The sequence below is a fragment of the Marmota marmota genome, unplaced genomic scaffold (genome assembly GCF_001458135.2).
Source record: "Marmota marmota marmota unplaced genomic scaffold, marMar, whole genome shotgun sequence".
NCBI lineage: Eukaryota > Metazoa > Chordata > Mammalia > Rodentia > Sciuridae > Marmota > Marmota marmota.
In genome coordinates this window covers 21,768,279-21,789,189 of record NW_026000185.1, presented here as the reverse complement: position 1 = coordinate 21,789,189, position 20,911 = coordinate 21,768,279, and the positions used below count along the sequence as shown (strand labels likewise).

General features: G+C 43.7%; 2 protein-coding genes across 11 annotated transcripts in view; one reads left to right on the top strand and one right to left on the bottom strand.

Annotated features, from left to right (window-relative positions):
• Positions 1–5,230: 5,230 nt before the first annotated feature.
• LOC107146984 (cytochrome c oxidase subunit 6A2, mitochondrial) lies at positions 5,231–8,620 on the top strand. 2 transcript variants are annotated; one of them, XM_048789844.1, is made up of 4 exons: positions 5,231–5,387; positions 5,596–5,732; positions 5,832–5,947; positions 8,416–8,620. In XM_048789844.1, exons 1-3 carry the CDS (start codon positions 5,315–5,317, stop codon positions 5,913–5,915), a joined length of 294 nt encoding a protein of 97 aa, XP_048645801.1. In that variant the 5' UTR covers positions 5,231–5,314; the 3' UTR covers positions 5,916–5,947; positions 8,416–8,620. The 2 variants fall into 2 exon arrangements, with proteins under 2 accessions (XP_048645801.1, XP_015346844.1); XM_015491358.2 differs by lacking the exon at positions 8,416–8,620 and adding an exon at positions 6,248–6,472.
• Itgad (integrin subunit alpha D) overlaps positions 6,723–20,911 on the bottom strand; it is a 29,277-nt gene continuing 15,088 nt past the window's right edge. For 2 of the 9 annotated variants that reach the window (XM_015491359.2, XM_048789841.1), the window contains 20 exons: positions 19,885–20,014; positions 19,654–19,796; positions 19,346–19,489; positions 19,048–19,257; positions 17,989–18,119; positions 17,709–17,866; positions 16,431–16,585; positions 16,085–16,213; positions 14,882–14,955; positions 14,516–14,657; positions 12,318–12,434; positions 12,128–12,207; positions 11,963–12,046; positions 9,163–9,241; positions 8,896–9,003; positions 8,702–8,779; positions 8,380–8,493; positions 8,142–8,243; positions 7,768–7,878; positions 6,723–7,204 (listed from right to left, as the gene is read on the bottom strand). In XM_015491359.2, coding sequence (XP_015346845.1) covers positions 7,091–7,204; positions 7,768–7,878; positions 8,142–8,243; positions 8,380–8,493; positions 8,702–8,779; positions 8,896–9,003; positions 9,163–9,241; positions 11,963–12,046; positions 12,128–12,207; positions 12,318–12,434; positions 14,516–14,657; positions 14,882–14,955; positions 16,085–16,213; positions 16,431–16,585; positions 17,709–17,866; positions 17,989–18,119; positions 19,048–19,257; positions 19,346–19,489; positions 19,654–19,796; positions 19,885–20,014 — 2,403 coding nt within the window. In that variant the 3' untranslated portion in view covers positions 6,723–7,090. Of the gene's footprint in view, positions 7,205–7,767; positions 7,879–8,141; positions 8,244–8,379; positions 8,494–8,701; positions 8,780–8,861; positions 9,004–9,162; positions 9,242–11,962; positions 12,047–12,127; positions 12,208–12,317; positions 12,435–14,515; positions 14,658–14,881; positions 14,956–16,084; positions 16,214–16,430; positions 16,586–17,708; positions 17,867–17,988; positions 18,120–19,047; positions 19,258–19,345; positions 19,490–19,653; positions 19,797–19,884; positions 20,015–20,911 lie in introns of those variants that run through there. The other 7 variants (XM_048789837.1, XM_048789838.1, XM_048789840.1 and 4 more) reach the window with 7 other exon arrangements.

Sequence of the window (20,911 nt, the reverse complement as noted above, 5' to 3'; positions counted from 1 at the left end):
TGTCACTGCACCTAAATCTGCCCACAGAACAGTAACTTTATACAATGAGCAATATGTACTAATGACGTCAATGATCTAATGAAACCTATGGATATAAATAAAGCTGGCAGCTCAGATGAACAGCCCTTTTTATTTTGCCCCTGTTCCTTGCTTGCTTCTCTGTCTCTCTTTTTGTTTTTCTTTACACAAATTTTTATGCTAAGACACAGGTTTCTTTTATCATTATTGTCCTCCTATGATACAAAGTGAACCTACTTAAAAGGTTAACTAAGGTGATCATGAAGGTGATAATACCCAATCTATGTCTTCCTGGTTACCCTGCCTGTCATTCAATGATTCTATGGTTATTCTACAGTGATAATAGAGAAAAGCAACTAAAAACAATGTTCTTTACTTGGGTCAGGTGCATTTCATCCACCAACTTGGAGTAATGAGATTACCACAAATTGCCAGATGGTCACATCAAATTTTTAGCAGCATCAGTGATAATAGAAAAAGGCCTTCAAAATATCTCTTTAATAATCAGCACTTGCTAATGCTGGTTTAGAAAATATCTGAGATTAATAAGCCATGATCTCAGGGCCCCTTTTATAATGTCTGGTCTAATGCACACAGCACATAGGATGTGAGACAAAAGTCTCACATGGAAATAGCCACTTCAACCTCTGTCCCATGGTTAATTCTAGTTCTGGCTTGAGTTCTACCAGTCATGAAATCAACTGAGCACAAGTGTGCAAATGTAGCCAGCTCAGCCAAAACCCTGGGTCCTCAGCATTAGATATAGATTTGAGGGAAACCAGGTTGTAGCATGTGAATTTATTTTGTAATGTAACATTATACTATTATGAAATGGAAAAAATAAAAATATAAAGCCTCAACCATTACATATTTTGCAATTTGGGCTATCTCCCAATGTGTAATTTGTTTGACTAACTTTATTTTAATGAATATTAAATTCCCTCAAGTGCCCATTACATTTAATTCATTAAAGTCATACATACCCCAGAACATTTATCTATCTCCAAAAGAAGGCAAAAAATCCTCAATAAAACATGGATCACAGTACAGGGAACAAATTAGAAATTTGCTGATAAAAGTTTAGAGATATGCTGTAGTTTCACAGACTTTAGCAATAAACTAAGACTTAAAACCTCAACTCAAATTTATTTATTTTTGTGGTACTGGGGATGGAACCCAAGAGTGCTCTATCACTGAGCTACATCCCCAGCCCTTTTAAAATTTTATTTTTTAAAAAAATGTTTTTAGTTATACATGGACACAATACCTTTACTTTATTTGTTTATTTTTCTTCATGTGTGTGCTGAGGATCAAACCCAGTGCCTCACTTGTGTTAGGCGAGTGCTCTACCACTGAGCCACAACCCCAGCCCTTAAATTTTATTTCGAGACAGGGTCTTGCTAAGTTGTCCAGGCTGGCCTCAAAATTGTAGTTCTCCTGCTTTAACCTCCTGAGTTGCTGGGATTACAGGCAGGCACTCCCATGCCTGACCCCATCTCAAATTGAGTTTTAAAAATGGAAGATTTGTTATTTTACATAACTGAAAATTCAGGGTACAGAAGTTTATCAATTCTGGCACATCTTTATTTAGGACCCAAAAAACAAGGCAAAATCTTTCCCCATCTTTTGGTCTGCTATTAAAAATGGTCTCAATATTGGCTTCAGTCTACTGCTCCAGTCTGAGGTTCCAGCAGCTCCATGTCTCAATAGTATAAGAAAGAAGTCCCAAAATTCATGACCCATAGACTTCAGTTCCTCCCTAAACCAATCACTCATAACCAAGAGAACAAAATGTTCTAATTGCCTAGGCCTGGATCATATGTCCCCTCATAGAGCTTGAGAAGGAAGTCAACCACAAATGGACTGTGAACTTGAAATAAAAGGTAGTAGTTTCACAAAGAGACTCTTTGGTACTATTATCAGAAGAAGAAGACATGGATATGTTAAATACAATAAATAAGAGTCCATTGGCCTGAGACTATTCCATTCTACCCAACAAACTACAATCGAATTTAATACGAAAACTACCAAAATCTAAATTGGGAGTGTTGTTGTTATTTGTAACAGCAAAATCTCAGCCCTCCATAAGCAACCCAAATCCAGTCAATCACAGGCAACCAACTGTCAGGCAATGTTGAATAAAGGCAAATGCCTAACTATAACCAGTTAAGTTGTTTCTGTACTTCACTTTGCTATTCAGCCGATGAAAGCTCAAGGCCTACACTGCACAGGAGAGCTCTCAACACCTTTCAGTTTAGAGTGCTGCCCTATTCATGAATCATTCTTTGTTCAAATAAACTCTGTTATGTTTAATTTGTTTAAAGTTTTTCTTTTACAGATATATTGAGCACATGATACAAAATAATAGATGTCCATTATAACATGATTATAGGCCCTCCCTATGGTAGAGGGAGCTAACAACCCCTCTTGAGGCCTGTAATGTTTACAGCCCAGTTGTGCTAGGGTAGTGGGGTAGGTTGCTGAGAGACCAAAGAAGACACCTAAAGATGGGATGTGAGATATAAGGTTTACTAAGAAACACTTATGGGGAAGATCCAGTGGCAACAGTCTAGGTGCCTGGCCAGAAAGCTCAATGGCAATGGGGTGGACAGGTGCTTCCATTTCACAAGGTGCCTCCAGTGCTTCACCATAAAATAGTGCCTCTGACCCCCTTCGACACTTTGTAAAGTGAGGGCCAGCACTCCTTCTCCACAACGCTCTGATACCACAAGAAAAGGGGTTGTATATATTATGCTACAGACATAGTGACATCATCAATTTAGCTTGCTTTTACCTGTGACCAGCATCCCAAGGAACTTGTTGTGAATACAAAAAAGCCACTTTGTACTGATAACACTAACTTGCCCTAATTTCCAGCATAAGAGAGAAAGCCAGTGTCCCTCAGGATAATTTATATCTGGATATTTGAGCCTAGACTCACTCTCATTGTTCCCTTAACCTGGCTAGGTTTTGGGGTGTGGGGAGGGTCCCTTCAGGGACATAGTATTTTTATTGTCCTTTTCTTCAAAGATGACACAAGACCCTATCATTCTATTGTCATTATTGATTCTGTCTTGTTTCCAACTCTCTTTACTGTTCATCCTAGTTAACCCATGTTCTGTGTCATCATATAATTGTTTTTTGTGGGACATTTCCAATCTCGAGTATTCCATTTTAGGACACCACACACAAAATTTATATTTAATAGATCACATGTTGTGGTTGATCTTGGCTTTGGAAAATCTAGTCATAGTATGAGTTGTCCCCAGGAAGAGGCATAAAAGAAACTGACAGAGTTGTCCCTCTGCCTTCACCACCAGTAGCTGAAGTATGTCTCACAAAGGATGGGAATGCTACTCACTGGGGTCTATTTAAAAACTGGAAAGTTTGTTCTTCCCTCTACCTAAAATAAAGAACAAATGAAACCTCTAGAACTTGGAAGCTTTGGCAGAAAACCAATTAATTTATGTGAGAGCGAACTTAAGAAATAATGGTGGGTACAAAGACTGCTGCCTAGAAAAGCTCAAACTACCTAAGTACAAGTCTTTGGGTACTTGGTCAAATGCACCACACGATGGCGACAGCAGCAGAGGAAAGTAGCAGCCCTTGGGGCATTAACCAAAGGGGTTGGAATTTCCAGTGAAGTGTTTGGTAACCATCAGCAAACAAACCTGAGGGGCTATTCAGGGAAGAAAGAGAACCTTCAAGCCTCCCCATTAAACACACCCCCTTGTCATTTCTGTTTCTTCAGGAGCTACAGTTGGCATATCTGAAGAGAAGGGATTTGATGGATTGTGAATAGAGGGAGATGCCAGGGAAATTTAAAGTCCCATCTCCACAGCTACTCCAAAGTCACTGGGAAAAGGCAACTGAAAGAATTCTATAGATAAGTGAGGGCTCAGGAATAATTTAGCCACGCTATGTAACATTTGACCATTCAACAAGATTGAAGAAGAGAAGGGGTGGAGGGAGGGAGGACAAGAAGGAAGAAGGTGGTTCAGCATAGAACCAACAGGAGGTACAGTTATAGAGCCCCTTCTTGAAATTGTACCTTCTTCATTTTTCTTAAATTCATATTCAGCATATCAGCTTTTGATAAATGTTGGAGGCATCCTGTTAAATTCTGAAAAGACATTTCTATAGGGTTAACCAAAAGAAGAAGGTTTAAACATTCATTAAATACATATTTTTAGAACATCTACTTCATGCCAGGTTCCATGCTGGGTGCTGAGGATATGACAGTGAACAAAGCAGATGTCATCCCTGCCTGGTCCGGTAGCTTTCTGGTGACCTGCCTTGATACAAGCTGCGTGCAGGCCTGCCTATGCTTTCTTTTTTCTCTCCAAAAAAGTCAGAGTGAAATAACGCACTTTGCAGAAGACATTTGTTAGATTTGTGGCTACCCAGAATTTTCTGAATAATTTTCCCATTTTTGAGGATTTTCCCCACAGTATAATTCCTGCCTGCCTAAGACAGAAGCCAGGACTCACCTTCCCAGACTTTCTTGCAACTAGATCACAAGCAAAATGACCAGGTATTGCCAATTGGTGCACCCACAGGATTTATTGATTAAAAAGAGAGCAACCTCTGGAAACAAACTTCACAAGGAAACCATTTTCAAAACAGGGTGAGGATGGACAAATTTAGCTTCCCAAGGCTGTGTAAATGGAAGTTTTTGGCATCCAGGGTTCAGCAGTGGCCTTCAAAACGGTTCATTTCTCACTGTGCAGATTGAGGCCTCTCTGGCTGTACCAGAAATACCCTGAGCTAACTAAGATTGTCAGCTGCTTATCTTTCAAAACTAGTTAAGAGTTCTGTTCCTTGCAAGGAACTGTGATTAAAACATATATTAAATGACTGTTTTGTGTCAGACTTTAAACTGGCACACTTCTATTTTACTTAAACTTCATTAGAAAAAATAATTTAAGTACAAATTACAGATTTTACAGTTGAAAAAAAGGATTCAAAAAGACCCTTGATCTATTCTACAAATACTTATTAAAGGCCTACTGTGTGCCAGCCACTGGGAATATGGAATAAATTAGTTCTCCGCAACTATTTTAAAAGCAGCATACTGTACTTTACATGTCCCCTTGTCAAAATAAAAGACACAGTAAACCCACCGCCTGGAGAGGATCTCCTTCCACTCAGGCCCCACTTTAAATATAGAAGACCCCTAAAAATAGCCACCCAAGTTCGGACTCAACAGGTGATTGGCTCAAAAAAGGGGAGGAGAGCGTAAGCCTCAGTGAAGGAGAGTGGAAGGACAGTGCCATTCCCAGCTTCTCTTGCCACAATGGCTCTGCCTCTGAGGTCCTTGAGTAGGGGTTTGGCCAGCACAGCCAAGGGAGACCACGGAGGGGCAGGAGGTGAGTGGAGCCAGCGTGCCTGACCCTCTTGCTTACTGGTTTTGCCCACCTGGTTCCTATACACACACACACGCGCGCGCGCACGCTACTCACACCCCCCTAGCCTCCGGGCAACCCCCTACTCGGGCTAAGCGACCCCAGACCTTCCAAGGGCCTCCGCCCAGAGGCCTTGACCTTCTCTCTCACCCTCGCCTTTCCTCTCACCCAGCCGGCACCTGGCGCCTCCTGACCTTCGTGCTGGCGCTCCCCAGTGTGGCTCTGTGCACCGTCAACTGCTGGCTGCACGCAGGCCACCGCGAGCGCCCAGAGTTCATCCCCTACCACCACCTCCGCATTCGCACCAAGGTATGCGGGACCCAGAGGGCGGGCAAAGGGGGTGCGGGGACCCCCCCCCTGGCCGGGACCGCTCTGACACTCTCTGTCCCTTCTCGGCTCTCTCTACAGCCCTTCGCCTGGGGGGACGGCAACCACACTCTTTTCCACAATCCCCACTTCAACCCTCTGCCCACGGGCTACGAAGACCCCTGAAGCCCCAGCGGACAATCCCAAGCACAATAAAGGTGTGAAAGTTTTGTGTCCTTAGGCTTTTTGGGGACAGCGGGAGCGAAGGGTTGGGTGGGGCCCCGCTGGGCTGCACCGATTGTCCTTGGCTCGGCCTGTCGGCTCGGCGCATACGCGGGCTGCGTGGTTGCTCTCGCGTGTTACTCCCAAGTTGCTGATAATGGCAGGTGCTCGAGGGTCCTGCGTGAACAGGTAGGCAATCTCCGTCCCCCTCTCTTACCCATTAATATTTAGGTCTCTAGGCTGTACAGGGTTTTCACATAACTGAATCCAGATATAATTTTGTTCCTCTTCTCTAGAGGAGGAGCCTAAGATTCTCAGCGACTTCATTGTCTGCAGCTGATCAAAGGGAACCCAGGAGTGCAGACCTGAAGTAACTCTCCCCTGACACACCCAGGCCAAACTGACAGCATCTGTGAATCCTGGCTATCTACAGATAGCCCCAATTTCAAATGTGGGCCCTGCCGTCCTCCGTGTGAGGTGTCATGACCTAATTCTGGATTTGAAATATTTTGGTCATTCTCTATGATGCTTTTCTGTATTAGTCTGGAAATGAGATAGTCCTTTCTGGAAGCCTGGCTCTCCTGGATTTTGGGGCCCCATTCAAGGGAAACTTGGGTTCAAATGAGCTCTGACTGAACATTCCACCGCTTTTCCCACTTTTCATGACTAAAGATCCTGAAGCCTGTGCATAGCCCATGACAGACCAATATGCTCCTGGCACACGCGCGCGCGCGCGCACACACACACACACACACACACACACACACTTCCTTTAAATCTCTCCCCTGATACTCCCAGGTACCAGAGAAAGTGAGAGGACATTTTTAATCCCACAATTTGGTTTCCCTACCTATTTCTAGAACCTCATCCCTGGGTTAGAACTCTTCCATACAAGGAAAATGTGATAAACATTCTCAGTTTGTATGACAAACATCCATATGAAAATGTATGCTGGCATCATATCTGATCCTGAAAAAGTCCAAGAGATATGTACAGGTATAAAAACCTTTCAACTCCTCAGAAAGGTGGCTTAATACCTGATAGGTTGCTCAGGCAAGTCCAGATCCATGTGAAAGTAGATTCATAGGTAGGGACAAAACTAGCCCATGGAAGTAGAGATAAATTTTAAAAGTGGATTATTAAGACAAAGATAAATTTGGTGCCTCACAGGTGAAATTCTCCCCTCCTAATGTAGGAGTGTCTTCAGGCTTTCCATCTAACATTTCTTTGTATTGACGTTTGAAGAAGCCAAGCTGTGAAAAGAAATAAATCAGAAATACTTGGTATGAGAATAGGAAGAAACTGAGAGAGAATAAGAGAACTAAGTAAGATTATGTTTTTGTGTCAGAACATTTATATGAACAACAGCTGTCATATATTGAATATCTGTTGTATGCTGAGCACAGTATCATACACATAATCTAGAATAGAAAAGCATAGATTCTGCAGGCAGGCAGATTTATACATATACCCTGGCCTCATTTCTGCCTAATTTCATGTAATCTATGAGGTAAGCCTTATTATCATTTAAAAAATGAGAAACAAGGGGCTTGGGTTGTAACTCAGTGGTAAAGAGCACTTGCCTAGCATGTATGAGGCACTGGGTTCAATTCTCAGCACCACATATAAATAAATAAAATGAGAAACAGATTCAGAGAGGTTGAGCAACTTGCTAACATACAGTAAATAAATTCTAGAGGCAAAATGTGTGCCTAGTCCTGTCTGGCACTATAGTCAGATTCTCATGCTATTATCCTGTCTGTGACAGGGCTGGGTTTGGCTGCTGGTAGTGTTAGGAGTGGAATAAAGTACTTGCCTTATACAATGTGGCTGTGATAAGAGCCAGCAGCAGCAGACCTCCCACAGAGCTGCCCACAATGAGGGAGATGGGATTATAGACCTCAAATTCTTCTAGCAGTGTCTCCATCTGATTTGGAGATCAGAAAGCATGAGGTTTCATGTTGCTTCAGACTTCCCCAGGGTTCTCCAACCTTTAGCTCCCTTCCCTCCTTCCCTAGGCCCTGCTCCAAGAGGTGAGATCCAGGAGCACTCATACTCTTCAAGACTTTTGTCTTGCCCAGGGACTTTCCTCCCTCCTCCCTCTAAGCTTTCAACCCCCCACCCAGCAGCACAGATTTAGTATCAGGAGCCTCTTACCAGCCTGGCCACTGCCTACCCCACAGTCACTACCTGGGCTCTCAAAAATGCCTCCTGTCCTGGAAGCTGGGCATACACAGATCTATCAAATGTGATTTCAGCCACACTCATGATCAACACCTTCTTCTGCAATGTCTGCAAGACAGTGTTAGGGTGAGGAGAGCTAGGGAATTGTCTCTGAGGGAAACTCAGAGTTCAGCAAATGACCTGGCCTAAGGCTTGGTGCAGACCCATCAGATACCATGTGAATCTGGGGGAAGGGCCTACACACCTGGCTGACCCAGCCAAAGCTGAGGTTGCCCTTCAGGATGAAGTCAAGCTCCTCCTGGATGCCGAAGGAGGGGATGTCACAGCGGAACCTCATGCAGTCAGCAATGGAACAGTTCTTGAGATAGGAGAGGAAAGAAGTTGAGGAAGATCTTCACTTAGGGTGTGGGGGGGACCATAAAACGAAATAAAGGATGCAGAGTTTGGGTGGAAAATAGATGAAAAATTACAAGATAAATGCATAATTCTATAATCTAGCAATACATTTTTGCTGTATCTCCCAATATGGGCTGGTCTGATAGTGGGGGACTCAGGGTCTTTCTTACCAGCACAGAACTCCTTGGAATCTGGGTCAGGAAGTCAGAATGCTGGGGAGGTTCCCTCTCTGACACGCAGGGGAGACTCTAGTTGACAAAGAAAAAAAATTCTTAGCAGCATAAGGATCAACATTTCCCTGATAAGAGGGTGTGCAGTACCTGTGGGATCAGTTCCTGGAGAGAGAGGAAAGACAGGCAAGCACCTGTGAAGGGGCCATCACAGTTACATCCCACACAGGCACATCATTCAGCAAGATGGGAACCCAGAATATTATGCTGATGGCCAGATCCCGCTGACTTAGGTTATTCACCTGCAGAAAATTGAGACCAAATGACATTATAGTCCCTGGCACATACCAAATCCCACTTCTTTCCTAGCGATAGCCCTGGGGTCTTCTACATCTTTCCCACCAACTTCCAACTCCACGAACACCAGGAAGGACAGACATGAATATGTCCCAGCCTCTTACGCGGTATCGATGTTCTGCCTCTTTCCTGCTGCTCTCATCAGAAATAGAAAAGCTGAAGTACTTGGTGGATTCTTCCTGTCTGGAGAGAAAGAGCCTGTTGGTGAAAAAACAGCCCTACACTCATCCCCAGTTGTGCCCTAGCTTGCTGCAGAGAGCAATGTTGGGCCCAGAAAGTGACCTAGGCAAACACCAAGGTCCCACATACCTCTGCAGCTCAGCTTCAGCTTAGTCCTCCCTCACTGCCTTTTGCCTCAGTCACCCAAAACTACCAGCTCTTCCCTTGATACTTGTGGCTCTTTCACATCCCCATGACTTTGCACAAGTTCTTTCTTCTGCCTAGAATGTCCTTACCCACTCCTCTTCTGGAAATTTTCACTTAAACGCTCAACTTGAACATCACCTCTCAGAATATCTGAACATTTTCCTCTGGGAAAAGGCATTCACATTGCTTTCTCTAGTAGATACAGGACTGGCCTCAGATGATGCTTGCAGAGGCTGCTGCCAGAACAAATAACTCTAAGGGGACTCCAGGGAGTGACAGCTGGATCACTCAAGAAAAAACAAAATAATGGCCCCTCTGTGGTGGCAACAAAGAAGATAAATGTGGTTATCTTGGGGAAGGATAGTAAATGTGAAGGAAGATAGTAAGTGAATTCAAGCCTACAGAGGGGACATAAGTGTTTCAGGCTACAGGAGGATTTCCATCCATCTCTCCATCCATCCATCCCTCCACTTATGGCTTCTTTCAGGAAATATTTATCATATACCAGGCGATATGGATGGCCATGGAGATTCAACAGTTAAGCCACAATCTCTGCCTTCTCAGAGCTTTAAGATCTCAGTAGTATCAAACAGTCAAGATTAAAGACCTGCTCTTTTCCCTAGCACCCAGAGCACAAAAGCCAAACCAGCCACACAGAAACTTTGTGGGCCCCAGCAATTTTCCCATTATTAGCTTGCTAAGTAAGAACACAGGAACTGGGGTTGTAGTCTAGGGTAGAGCAATTGCTTAGCATGTGCAAGGCCCTGAGTCCTATCCTCAGAATACAGAGAAGCTGCCTGAGTTCACATCTAGATTAGCACTTCCTACTCAAGTAACATGAGGCAAGAGAGTTAGCCTCTCCAGAGACCTATAGTTTTTTCCTCCTTGAAATAAGGATGCTTATAATATTGCCTATTTGTAGCAGAGTTGTGATGGGGGTTATAGCAGCACCTAGCACCTGTGAGTCCTCCATAAGTGTGAGCATTTACTTTTCTCTCACTGTGCTAGCCTTTCTCTCTGCTCCCCTGCCTCCTATGCTTTAGTTTTCTTATTTTAAATTTTCTTGTTCTAAACCTCTTTTTTTTTTTTAATTTAAGCAAATCATCCGACTTTCCTGAGTTTTCAGAGAAGCATATAGCATATGGCCTTGGACACAGGCCCTGGAATCAAACCATCTGGGCTCACTAACTTGTATTGGCCCTCACGAGCAAAAAACCTGTCTCCCAGGGTATCCTTGTAAGGCATCCAACATGATTTACCTGGTGAATGATGGGAGCAAGTTATTTAACCTCTTAATTTTTCATTGATAAAATGGAGATAACAATACAATTATTGGGAGGATTAAATGAATATAAAAACAACACAAAAAACCCCACAATGATAACAAAAAATGTTTGTCATAAGTATATATAACTGTAAACTTTTATCATAAGTATTTTACTGTGGATAAAAGGGGAAACTGACAAATGTGGTCCATGAGTCCTAGATGGACAATAAGACTGCCTGATCCCCTTCCCTAGTTCCTCTATAAATTTAACAGCAACAGCAGCAAGCTCTGTCCCATGTCACACTTTAACCCTCTGGAGTACAGTTCAGTGTGTGGAGTCCCTTGCTTTCCTTCCAGCCTGGCCGGCCCAGCTCCTTCACCCACCTTCAGAACCCATAGTTGTGGCCCTACATTTGCCTCTCCTGTGGCCTTCCTCGGCTTTGAGTTTTTAGAGACCTTCCCAACAGTCTCTCACACCTTTACCCTCCTCTCAGTTTTGTAGAAACCTGACCTTTCCTTTCCTCTATGTGGTGACAGACCATATCCTATTGGTTACCCAATTCAGAGTGCTTACAGTGATCTCAATCTAGTAGCTTTACTTTAGCATGTTCATGTTTGGCGCAAAGGAAAGGATTGCCTTCATGTTAAAAGAAGCCTGAATTTTTGAGGGAGAGGAGAAAATGGACAGTGTTGATAAGGCATATGTGTGTCCCACCAGCGGGCCAGTTCATCAGAGAAGAAGCAAGAATTTGTGTGGCCCATCATGTTGTACTATAAACATGGCTGGCCACCCACACAATCATTCCCATAGGAGAAATCAGAGGACATAATTTAGGTACGCTGTAATTTAGATATGAGTTTATGCTACAAGGGTTCATGTGTTGGGTGCTTGGGCCTCAGGGTAGCAATGTTGAGATGTGCTGGGACCTTTAAGAGGCAAGTCCCAGTGAAATGTAAGATCAGCCCCTCCCCCTTTCACAAGCTTCCTATCTCATGGTGCAATCTCATCCTCTGGCACACATTTTGGTGTTATCTGCCACAATATAGTCAAGGGCGTCCTCACCAGAACTGTCACTACACTGTTTGACAATCAGCATTCGCAACTGTGAGCTAAATAAACCTCTCTTCTTTATATGTACTTTGCCTCAGGTAGCCCATTATAGTAACATGGATTAACACGGATGCCCATCACCAAAAGGCTGGCCTGCAGCAGAAAAAACTAGGCTTGAAGGAAGGTTAAAGGTCTAAGGGGAGGGATAGGGATTAAGCACCTGCTGATCATTGTGTACACTGCATATTTCACTGGGATCCCCAGCTGGAAGGTAGTCTTGTTGGTTGCAGGCTTATTATTCTCACTGGAGAAAGAGAGGGGAACCCAATTGGAAAGGAATCCAGGAGAGGAGTCTCCAGCTGACCAGAGAGTGGCCTGAGCTCACCTGCTTGCATTGGCCCTCACAAGCAACCTGTCTCCCAGAGCGGCCTTGTAGGAAACATCAAATGTGATAATGAAGGTGCCCTGAGGGAAGAAGAAATAAGGAAGAGGGATAGGGAAGGAGCAGGGAGTAAGGGAAGGGAGTGGGTCAGGACAAGGAAGAACAGTGATGAGGTTTTGGGGGCAGCACTGACCGTAGTACCCTCTCTGAAGATGGGGTGGTTGATGCTGCAGCTGCTGCTCCTCAGGCCTTCATTCCCAGTGGGATTTGCCTCACATGCCAGGCGCAGTGGACGCTGATGGGGTTGCTTCTAGGGAAGGAAAATGAATTCTGAAAAGTTACCCTTATGCATATACAGTCTTGATATATCACAGTAGTGGCATTGGATAGCAGTAGGAGAAAGAACAGACGTTTCAACAAAAGGTGCTAGGAAAATTGACCTATACCAAAAAAGAGAAAAGGTGGGACTCCTACCTCATTCCATACATTAAAATAAATTACAACTGTATGAAAGACTCAAATGTGAAAAAAACCAAACTAAAGATTTTAAAAGATAATATAGATGACTATTTTTATAACCTTGGGGTATCAAAGTATTACTTAACACAAAAACATGAAGTACAAAAGAAAACATTGACACAAATCAACAACAAATTAAGACATTGTTTTTTAAAAGACATTATAAAAGACAGGCAATGGGAAAGATATTTGAACACATAAAATTGGAATAGGATTAATAACCAGAATATGTGAAGAGCTTTTATAAATCAATAGGAAAAATACAGGCAACTCACTTGAAGAATAGAATAAAGATGGGAACAGACACTTTCCAAAAGAAAAGATCCAAATGACAAGGAAATATATGCAAATTTGCTCAACCTCTACAGAATTAAGACTGTAAGGAAAGAGTATTACTCATTTACCAGACTGACGGAAATTTAAAAGTCTGATGATGTTAAGTGTTAAAGAAAGCCACAGGACCTCTCACATACTGCTGATGGAAGTGAAAATACTTTTAAAAATGGTTTGACTTTACTTGTTAATTGAAGATATATATATATATATATATATATATATATATATATATGTATAAAATACACATTTTATTATATATATTATATATTCATTTATATGATATATAAATATATAATTATATATAAATTATATATTATATATTCATATATTTAATGTAAATTATATTTATATAATTATTTTTAAATATATAAATTTATATAAATTATATAAATATATTGTATATTGCATGATATATATTATATATAATATATAATGTATATATATTTTATATAATGCATGTCATTTTATATATATATATAGTAATAATATACTCAGTAATTCTGTGTCTTCAAAATATTATGTATAGGTACACCAGGATTTACTCAATTATGGCCAAAATCAGGAAACAATTCAATGGCTATTAATTGAAGAATGGAAAAATAAATTGTGGTACATTTCATACAAAGAAATTCTGTATAACAATGAAAATATTCTACCCCCACATGCAACAGCATGGATGGATCTCACAAACATAATATTGAGGTAAAGAAGCAAGGCACAAAAGAGTACATATAACATGTTTTCATTCATATAAAGTTCAAATAGCAGCAAAACTGAAGAATGTTATCTAGGGATACACCCATGGATTGGTAAAATTATTTAAAAATACAAGGAAATTATTATCGCAAAGTTGGAATAGTGATTACCCTTGGGGAAAGGTTGTGATTGTGATAGGATAAGGTACATGGTAAGAAGACTTTGAGAAAACTAGCAGTGTTTTATTTCTTGACCCAGGTGTTAAATTTATGAACTTTTGCTTAATATAATTTATTAAACTATACATAGGCTTAATGACTTCTCTGTCTCCCTCTATGTGTATGTGTGTGTGTGTGTGTGTGATCACTTAGAAAGTATAGGACAGTGGAGGAGCCTGCTTTGTTTTGGATACAGTTTGAATGTTCCATGCTTTTAAATATAATCTCCATTGTTATGTATTAAGAGTGTGGAAACTTAATCTGACTATGGTATTTAGAGGCAAGGCCTTGGGAAAGCAATTAGGATTAGATAAAGTTATTGGGGTGGGGTGTCCCACAATTGCATCCTGGTGACTTTATAGGAAACAGAAGAGAGACTAGACCAACACACATACACACATTTACTTTCTGTCTCTTGCCATATGATGGCTTGCGTTATCTTAGGATTCTTCCAACAAGAAAACCATCATCAGATGTGGCCCCTTGACCATGCACCTCCAGAATAGTGAGCCAAAATAAACAGTTCTTTGTAATTTACCCAGTGTGTGGCATTTTGTTTCAGGCAACAGAAAACAGACTAATACAAGACCCCAGTCAGCTAGAGCCCAAGGAAGGTGTTTACCTGTGTTGCTGACACCCGGCGATAGGATAGTCCTGCTGGGTAGTAGAAGTTGACTACAGTTCCATAGGAATCCTCACCCTCATTCCATACAGTCACTATCAGATTGAGCTCCAGGGAGCTTCCTACCATCAATGTCTGTAGGCTGAAGGGAAGGACAAGATTGGGAGTGTGACTCCTCTGGAAGTAGGTTGTAATTGGATCGAGGGGCAGGAACAGGATTTGGGGAACTCATGAATCATGCACCAATAACATTCCTGTCAGAATCATTTTTGTTAGACAAACACCCGAAGAGAAGCACAAATCATCCTAGGAGTTTAGTAAACTCAGAAACTTGAATATCTGGATATGAAAGGAGATGGAGCTCACCCTAAGAAGCTAAAGTTGACACGCAGGTCCCCCTCACAGATGTGATCCTGCCCACAGTTCTTCTCAAAGGGAAGCTGCAGAAAATCAGTATATATTCTCTTCTCATTCCATGTTTTAATCTTTCTTCAGCCCCCTCATTAAACATGCTTATCAACATTGACTCTTACTGAACCTCTGCACCCAGTACTCTACTGATACTAGCAAGAGTAGAGATTGGGTGTGGAGGTTAGAATATAAAAAAAGACAAGGGCTGGGGTTCTGGCTCAGTGGTAGAGCACTTGCCTTAGCACGTGTGAGGCACAGGGTTCAATCCTCAGCACCACATTAAAATAAATAAATAAAGTTATTGTGTCATCTACAACTAAACTTAAAAAAAAAGACAATATCCTTGGTTTCAAGGACAATAAAGTCCAGTTGTATCAAATCAGATTATTCAACAAACATTAAGTGCCAGTAACAGGACAGGCTTTGGCAGTTTGGAGGAAATGAAAACTTCAGGCAAATTAGATGTGGTTCTTGTACTCAAGGAACATACAATCCCCAAGACAGATGCAAATGTATATGCAGATGGTTATGATTCCCCTGATGTGTATATTTGGGATGTTTTTGTAATCATGGAGTAATTGGGGGCCAGAGAAGTGAGAACTGTTGAGTGCAGGTTTTCAAAAGAGAATGAGTCTCTGGGCGTGGTGTCACATGCCTGTAAACCCCAACAGCTTGAGAAGCTGAGGCAGGAGGATCACGAGTTCAAAGCCAGCCTCAGCAACCGCAAGGCACTAAGCAACTCAGTGAGACCCTGTCTTTAAATAAAATACAAAATAGGGCTGGGGATGTGGCTCAGTGGTTGAATGCCCCTGAGTTCAATCCTCAATAATCACCCTCCCCCCAAAAAAGAGAAGGTGTCAAGATCAGAGCTTGGAGAATTCGAGAAGATCCTTTAGATAGAAGGAGGAAATGTTTTTCAAATTGGGGATAGAATACAAAGTCTGACAGGGAGGGCTGAAAAAAGTTGGGAAGGATCAGTAGAATGAGAACAAGAGAGTTTATGTCATGGTAAAGTAGGTAACCAACTGGGATATGTTTCAGGGTCCAAACGTGGCAGGGTTTTCCTTTGCTGGGTGGAGGCTAGGAAATGTGGTGGGTGGGCTATTGTGGGCTCTTAAGAAAGCCATCACATCTCTGGGACTTCATTGGAAGACTCACAGAAGCAGTGAACAGGTCTTGTGAGCCTGCAGCCAACACAGGGTGAAGATTCCGGGATAAGGTGGAGTCTCTCGCCAGGGAGAAGTTGAGGCGCAGGATGATGGGGTTCACCACATCTTCCACACAGTCCTGAAAGAGAATGGGTTTTCAAGAACCCACCATCCTTCCTACTTTCCACCACTGGGGATTTTTCACTGCATCTAGACAGTAGCCCAACCAAGCTGTGAAGCCAAGTCCTCCCGCCCCAACCTTCCTCTCTCCAGACCCAGTGTCCTCACCCATGGATTCTATAGGCTAGCCTTGAGATCCTCCTCCCTCTCCCTTTTCCAAAACCCAAAGTCCTTACTGGCAAAAGCAACTTCACGGTTTCACAGTGATCCCCAAGCCCCAAGGTTTTTTTTCGAGTCAAAGTCGAGTTCTTGGTCTCATTAAAAATGGCACGAGAAATCAGACGACCCGGATCCAAAGCCAGATCATACCTGACAGAGCTTTGGACATCACCTGAAGTGAAAGAAGTAGAAAAAGGAAAGGCAGAGAAAACCTACAATGTTCTCTTTTCATTTATTTGTTCATGAGATGAATATTTGTAGAGCACTTTCTATGGGCCATGAACTGTACCAAATGCTGGGGATACACACTGAGAAGAAGATGGATATGACCCTGCCCTCATAAAGCTTATATTCCAGGAAAAGAGCCAAACATATGTCATATGTTGTCATATGGCCATAATGTCACAGCATGAGTAGTATCTTGATCAGGGATGCTGTCCTAGATAGACCATATCTAAGCTACAACCCAGAGGGTGAAGCACAGAGAGGAGAATGTCCCAGACTGTGGCTAGAGTAGCTAAGTCTCCAAGGGAGAGGGAGGCTGGCACATTTACCAAAAATGTATAGAGAAAGGAGGAGTGAGCCAGATGTGGTGGCGCACACCTGTAATCCCAACTGCTCAGGAGACTAAGGAAGGAAGATCACTAGTTCAAAGCCAACCTCAGCAATTTAAGTAGGCCCTAAGCAACTCAGTGAGACCCTGAGTTATATTTATTTAATAAAATAAAATATAAGAAGGGCTGGGTATGTTTTTCACCCCTGGGTACAAAAAAAGAGAGAGAGAGAGAGAGAGAGAGAAAGAGAAAAGTGGAATGAGGTGAGAGAAGATTGAGGGAGGGACCAAGTCAGAGAGGACATTGCAGGGAAGGATTCAGGTCTTTATAGATTCAAGTGGGAGCAATTTAGGGGTCTTAAGAGATAGGGTTGAGGAGCCCAGATTTGCATATTAGGACCAAATGAGTTCTAATATCCCCTCATCTGTGAAGAATGAGTGAGGGTGCAAAAATAGAGAGAGGAACTGCTCAAAGTGTCTTTATTTTGGTGTAGGTGGGAAGGAGAAGTGGTGGCTTACAGGAAGGCAGTGTCTAGGGCCAGGAGAAAGAAGTGGGCAGACTCCATACCTACCCTGGGGATGGAACCCCAGGTGTAGGTGTGAGAAGAAGGGAGGGAAAGGACCCAGGTTTCTGACACACAGGTAGCTGAGCAGATACGGGGATGAGATTTGGATTCCTGAGCCCATTCTGTTCTTAGAATAGCCTTGGAGTCCTCTAATGGGACAAGGGACTGGGCCTTACCTAACTGGTCAAGTGAGCTCTTGTGGATAGTGAGACAGATCATGGCCTCCACAGCTTCCAGGGAGGTGGACACCTCTTCCCAGCACTGGTACGCAGCCTTTGCCACCTCCATGGGTGTGAATCTCATAGTTACTCCCACTTTCAGCACTGGCAGGCTCCTGAGGGGCATAAGTAGGTGCTGAGGGCAGGACACTGGCCTCTGAGAGGGGACTAAGGTAGGGGAGAGCACTGGTTAATCAGACACATAGCAGGCGAGGGCAGCATGTTGGGGAGTTGTCACCTGAAGAGTAGTACGTGCCCTTGGGCCCCCACAGCCAGGTCCACCAGTCCATCCTGAGTGAGGTCCTGACCACCGCTTAGCGACTGCCCAAAATACTGGAGCTTTAAGGAGAACTGGGAGCCAGTGATCCGCTGGCCATAGAGGGAAAGAAAAAGTGGAATTCAAGGGAGGTGATTGCAAAGATTTGATAAGCAGATTTGGAAACAGCTTGTAGTGAAAGCAGACCTGAATACAGAAATTGAAAAGGAGAGATGAAGGGGCGTGAGTTGAAAGAAAACAGGGTGAGGACCTCAGGGACCCCCAGATGGAAGGGAGAGCTTTTGGTTCAACTCATCATGAGTCTACAGGCTAACAATAAAATAGGAGCCTAAAAATAGCAAAATAATCAATTTGCTTATTCATCATTTGCTATGTTCATTCATAAATATTTGATGAATGGCGTGCTTAGCGCATCCATTGTATTTTCTTTACAAGAAGCCCGGGGAGTTGGTTTGATGGTTGTCACGTTCCACAGAAGGACACTAAAGCTCCCAGAGGCTAAGCTAGCCACTTGCCTAAGGCCATACAGCTACTGATGGCTGGTAAGGCCAGGAATTTGACAAGGGGCCTGACCTCAAAGTCTGATCTCTTACCATTAAGCTGTTCACAATAGATTGAAGGCTGTTTGGAACCAAGACAGATGATTGTTTAGCTGGGTCTGGTGAAATTCAAGAAAATAAACTACTGAGCTGGGGATGTAGCTCAGTAGTAGAGTGCTTGCCTGGCATGTGCGAGGTAAACTGAGTTTGAACTGAGTTCAATCCCCCATGCTGCAAAAGAAAAGGAATGAAAGGGCAACCAAAAGAAGAAGGGAAATGACAACTCCTAAGGCTTGTTTTTTTTTTTTTTTTTTTGTGCTGGGGATTGAACCCAGGGCCTTGTACATGCAAGGCAAACACTCTACCAACTGAGCTATATCCCCAGCCCAGTCCTAAGGCTTGTGACAGGAGGCTGTGCTCAGTAAATACACGTCATTGAAAGGGAGGAGGACCATAAGAGGCTGAAAACAGGGGCTCTTACCTGGCTGTGGGAGGAACTGATGTCTAATCCTGAGGTTCCATGAAATAAGTAAACAGCACCCTGGTTCTCATTCTCTCCAGGGGCCCCAATGGCCACATCTACCAGATGGTCTCCATTGATATCCCCCAGCACTGTCAGAGCTGCTCCAAAGCGACCCCAGGGATGGCCCTGCTCCCCACGGAGAATGATCTCACACTGCCATCTGCTCCTCTACAGAACAAAAACCAGTGCCAGGTCCAATCCAGGCAATCCACACCTCACACGGGCCCCACCCAGCCCAGGTCCCATCATCACTCACCCCCTTGGGCATGGGGCACACGGACACCTGCCCTCCTCCTCGGGTCTGCTCGTAGTAATGGGGAGCCCCAATGAGGACCACATCGGTGCTGCCATCGCTGTCCACATCCACAGAGCAGAGGGAGGCCCCAAAATAGGAGCCGACCTGGGAGGAGAGTCTGAAGTCATCTTGCCTGCCCCTGCCAGAGGCACCTCCTTTCTGGGCCAGGTCCTGCCTCTCCCCAGGTACCAGGACCTGCCCTATCAGCTCCCTGCTCCTAGCCACCCTGCCCGCCCTCATGTTCAACCAACATGGTCTTCCACACCAACCTGGGTCCCTGTGACTTCAGCCTTTGGCCTCCATTGCCTGGATATCTGGGTGAAGATGACAACCTTCCCAGTGTGCTGGTGGCGAGGGGCCCCCAAGACCAGGCTGTGTACCCCTTTCCAAAGGGCCAGCTCACTGGAGTAACCTGAGGGGGCCCAGCATCAACACTAAGGCTTCTCCTCCCCTTCCCACAGCTTGTCACCCACCTGTCCCCCACCACAGCCTTTTCTCACCCAGGTAAGAGTCCCTCATGTCCACATTCTCCTGAGACATGTTGATGAAGGTGGAGTTCATATGTGGGGGGTACAGGAAGGCACCTCCAGACCAGCTAAAGCTCCCCACAGCCCCCAGTACTGGTCCATCCTGGGAGGAAAAGATTCCAGGTCTGAGCAGAACAAAGCAAGAGGGCAGCCTAAGCCAAAGAAATGCCCTCCCCTAACTCCTCTGATCATTTCAAGTTTTCTTCTTTAGTGCTCACCAGCACCCTCTGTACCCCAACCACTAGTATCTCTAAGTCCATCCCCACTGCCACTGTTCCCACCTTCACCCCTGCCCTTTCTGCCTCCTACTTTGCTCGTCTGCTCTACCTTCTCTTACCCAAGCAATCGACATCCCCAAACCCAAATGTGCAGGCATCATTCTGCTGGAAAACCATTGCCAAGCCCTTAGAATGGCATCTGGGACTCCTTGCAAGCAAACCCTTGAAGTTATTCTCTGTTCTGAACCTCACTAAACTTTTGACCTAGCCACTTCTCTCCCTTATTCTCCGCTCCTCTCTCTCTCCAACCGTCAACCTCAAAACCATCTCCTCTGTGACTAATTCCTTAGCACCCTCAGGAAACAATTCTTATTTTCTCCTCAGTGAACTTAGTTTATTGCTTTTTTGAACTTTTGATTTCATTAACCTCTAATAATCCTGACCTAGCTTCAGTGATCAATTCATGACCAACCTTGTTTAATGTCTACCACTCCCTGCTCACTGCAAATTATTCTGAAACCAATCCTTCTGGATAATTTGAACACACATCTATTTTCAGACAAGTCTCGCTGTATTGTCAACTCTCTGGTCTGCCCTGTCTGGTATTTCCCATTTCTCTAGTCCTCTCCTTGCTTGCTGTCTCTTGTTCCCTCTGCTCCTGCTATGCTGGCCCTTCTGATTGCTCCATCACAGTAACTTTGTCTCTGCCTGAAGACTTTTGCACTTGTTTTGCCTCTACCTAAAGCAATCTTTCCCCAGATTTTCCATAGGCTTGTTCTTTT

Excerpts from the sequence above, each read along its gene's own strand:
- LOC107146984 (XM_048789844.1), top strand. The coding sequence starts at position 5,315 with ATGGCTCTGCCTCTGAGGTCCTTGAGTAGGGGTTTGGCCAGCACAGCC. Across the intron at positions 5,388-5,595 it reads AGACCACGGAGGGGCAGGAG|CCGGCACCTGGCGCCTCCTG; the intron begins GTGAGTGGAGCC and ends CCTCTCACCCAG. Across the intron at positions 5,733-5,831 it reads ACCTCCGCATTCGCACCAAG|CCCTTCGCCTGGGGGGACGG; the intron begins GTATGCGGGACC and ends CTCTCTCTACAG.